Here is a 2,505-nt window from a genome sequence, read left to right on the forward strand (position 1 = left end):
ACCTGAGTTAAATTAAACGAACAACATATTATTAAGAAAAATAAACTTGGCATGAAACAAAACTTCAAATATATATATATAGTTTGGTAGCTAAGATAGTAAGTAATCATACCCACATATAAGAACCTTCTTGGGTTCCATCAATAACAGTTACTGCATCAGATTGAACGTTCAGGTTACTTCTTGTCCTGAACATATCCCTAACCTTCAAAACATACATGAATATGAAGGTTAAATTAATTAAAATTTGAAGATCTAATTAATTATCTAATTAAATTGTATTGTACTGATAATTAAGAACTCATCATGCTTAGTTACCGCCTGCAATATTCTTTCAGCAGTATCACCCTCCAACAACCTTAAACCTGCAGTTGCCTTTATTTGCAACAGAGAAAAAACAAAAAAGAACAAAATAATTGAGAAGACATGGAATAATCTTTTTAATGATGACCCCTCAGATAACATATTTTAATATCGTAACCTAATCTATTTGTTAATAATTGAATCATATATACTATTATAATCACCAATTATTTTCACGTCTTTAATAGTATTATTTATTAAAAAAATTAATTAGGTATATATCAACTACTGATTTTTAGACAAAAATTCGATTCAACATTATTGTTGGCCGTGTAGCAAAGTCTTATTACCTACTTTTATTTTAATCTTCTTTAATCTAGTATGCATAAGATTTACCTTTGACATATGATGATGAATTAGATTTCAAATTAAGAGAGTCTATTTTGAGATGGAAGATGCAAAAAACAGAGATAGAGATTGATACCCCAAGCCTAAGGGGTGTTTTGGGTTGGAATTGCGGTGGAATAATATTTTGTGCTTCGTCTAAGAGTGGAATCAGAGATTCTGCTGCTTCTTCTGGATTATCTGCATATGCACTCAAACCGGGTTCGATCTACATCACAGTAATTAGAGAAATATAATTAACAATCATCAAATTCCAAACAAAAAGATTAATATTTTTTTTTTGTGAATTAGTTTAGAATAATACTAGGAAATCAATATTATAGCAGTTAACTTTAGCCAACATTATATATAGTAAGTTGCCGGATAAGTCCAATACGAAATTCATTAAAGATAACTTTTTGTTGAGTTTGGATTTTGGATGTGTTTCTTCTAATTGAGTTTTGAATATTCTTGCTTTTAAGAGTTTTGGATTTTTTTTTTCTATATGTTAAATGTTAGCTGCAATATTAAATGTGGAATGTTAACTCTGAAGACATTCTGTAATCTTTATATATTTATTTGATTTACTATCATGGTAAAAAAATTATTAAGTTTCACCTTTCAAGTAGTGAAAGCAAGTTTTGAAAATGGAATTGATTATTGAATCGATAAAAATAGAAATTTGTGTTTGATTATTTTAAATTAGTTAATTATAAAAAAATTGTATTGGTTCGATCATTCAACTAATTTTTTGATTGATTTTTTATTCTTTGATAAATTTTTTATCAATGAATTTTTATTTGAACCAAATTTAATTTGGTGACTGATTTTCAGTTAATTGTTTTGAATCCACCGATTCGATTCAGTTTTTTTAAACCATAAATGGAGAATACATTTAGAGAGAGAGAGAGAGTGAGTGAATTTGTGAGAGAAAGAGAGAGAAAACATCATCTTATATATTTAGAAAAACGATCTTTGTATCTTATGTGCACTTCTTTTCTTTTGCATATCAATTATTTCAATATAAAATAAGAACATACAAAAAATATATAAAAAAATGGAGCATATAATATTACTACTTAATAATACTTATGTAATATGACTGCCATTATTCAAGTTGCACCGACAAAATAGTGTAACAAATTTCTTAGTTTTAAACTTCGGGAGAAGAAAAAAGAGAAAGAACGAAGAAAAAACACAATGAAATTTAGTCACTACCTTCTTATAAAACTCAATTTCGTTGCCAATATGAAGGAGGTTGAGATTCTGGTCAAAATGGAAGACATGAACACGAGATCCAGAGCTACCAGCATCAAATATGACAGCATAAGAAGTAACATTATTATTATTATCATTGGATTGCTGTTTGGGTAGTATCTTACGATGAGTAAAGAAAATGTTGTTAATCCTCAGGGATTGAGAGGAACAGAATGATGGCATCAATAAAAATAAAAATATGAAGAAGCTTTTGAGATCCATCTTTTTGATGAAATATAATTTCAATTTGCACTTGCATGCGGTAGTCTCTACCTCTATATATATTGCTCGAGTAACTTAATTAGCTGTCACGTGCGAAATACACCATTATATATGGTGCAATTGTTCTTTACTAAAATACACATGGAATAAATAAATTTCATTAATCGAATGATTAACTTATTTGTTTCTTTAAGTAGGCATTGAGAGTTTAAATTTGGAAAAGTGTATAGAACCAAGTATATAGAACCAAAAGGGATCGCAAAAAATTAAACAAAATTATATTAATTTATATTAATAATTAATTTTAAATTTTTTAAATTTAAAATTTAAAAAATTTAA

At 27.3% G+C, this 2,505-nt stretch overlaps 1 protein-coding gene across 1 annotated transcript in view; it reads right to left on the bottom strand.

Annotated features, from left to right (window-relative positions):
* LOC107470258 (nucleoside-triphosphatase) overlaps positions 1 to 2,187 on the bottom strand; it is an 8,666-nt gene extending 6,479 nt beyond the window's left edge. Inside the window, exons 1-4 of the mRNA XM_016089654.2 lie at positions 1,906 to 2,187; positions 788 to 916; positions 319 to 375; positions 113 to 205 (exon numbers count right to left, since the gene is read on the bottom strand). Coding sequence (XP_015945140.1) covers positions 113 to 205; positions 319 to 375; positions 788 to 916; positions 1,906 to 2,166 — 540 coding nt within the window. The 5' untranslated portion in view covers positions 2,167 to 2,187. The remainder of the gene's footprint in view (positions 1 to 112; positions 206 to 318; positions 376 to 787; positions 917 to 1,905) is intronic.
* Positions 2,188 to 2,505: the final 318 nt, after the last annotated feature.

The sequence above is a fragment of the Arachis duranensis genome, chromosome 6 (assembly GCF_000817695.3).
Source record: "Arachis duranensis cultivar V14167 chromosome 6, aradu.V14167.gnm2.J7QH, whole genome shotgun sequence".
NCBI classification, from domain to species: Eukaryota; Viridiplantae; Streptophyta; class Magnoliopsida; order Fabales; family Fabaceae; genus Arachis; species Arachis duranensis.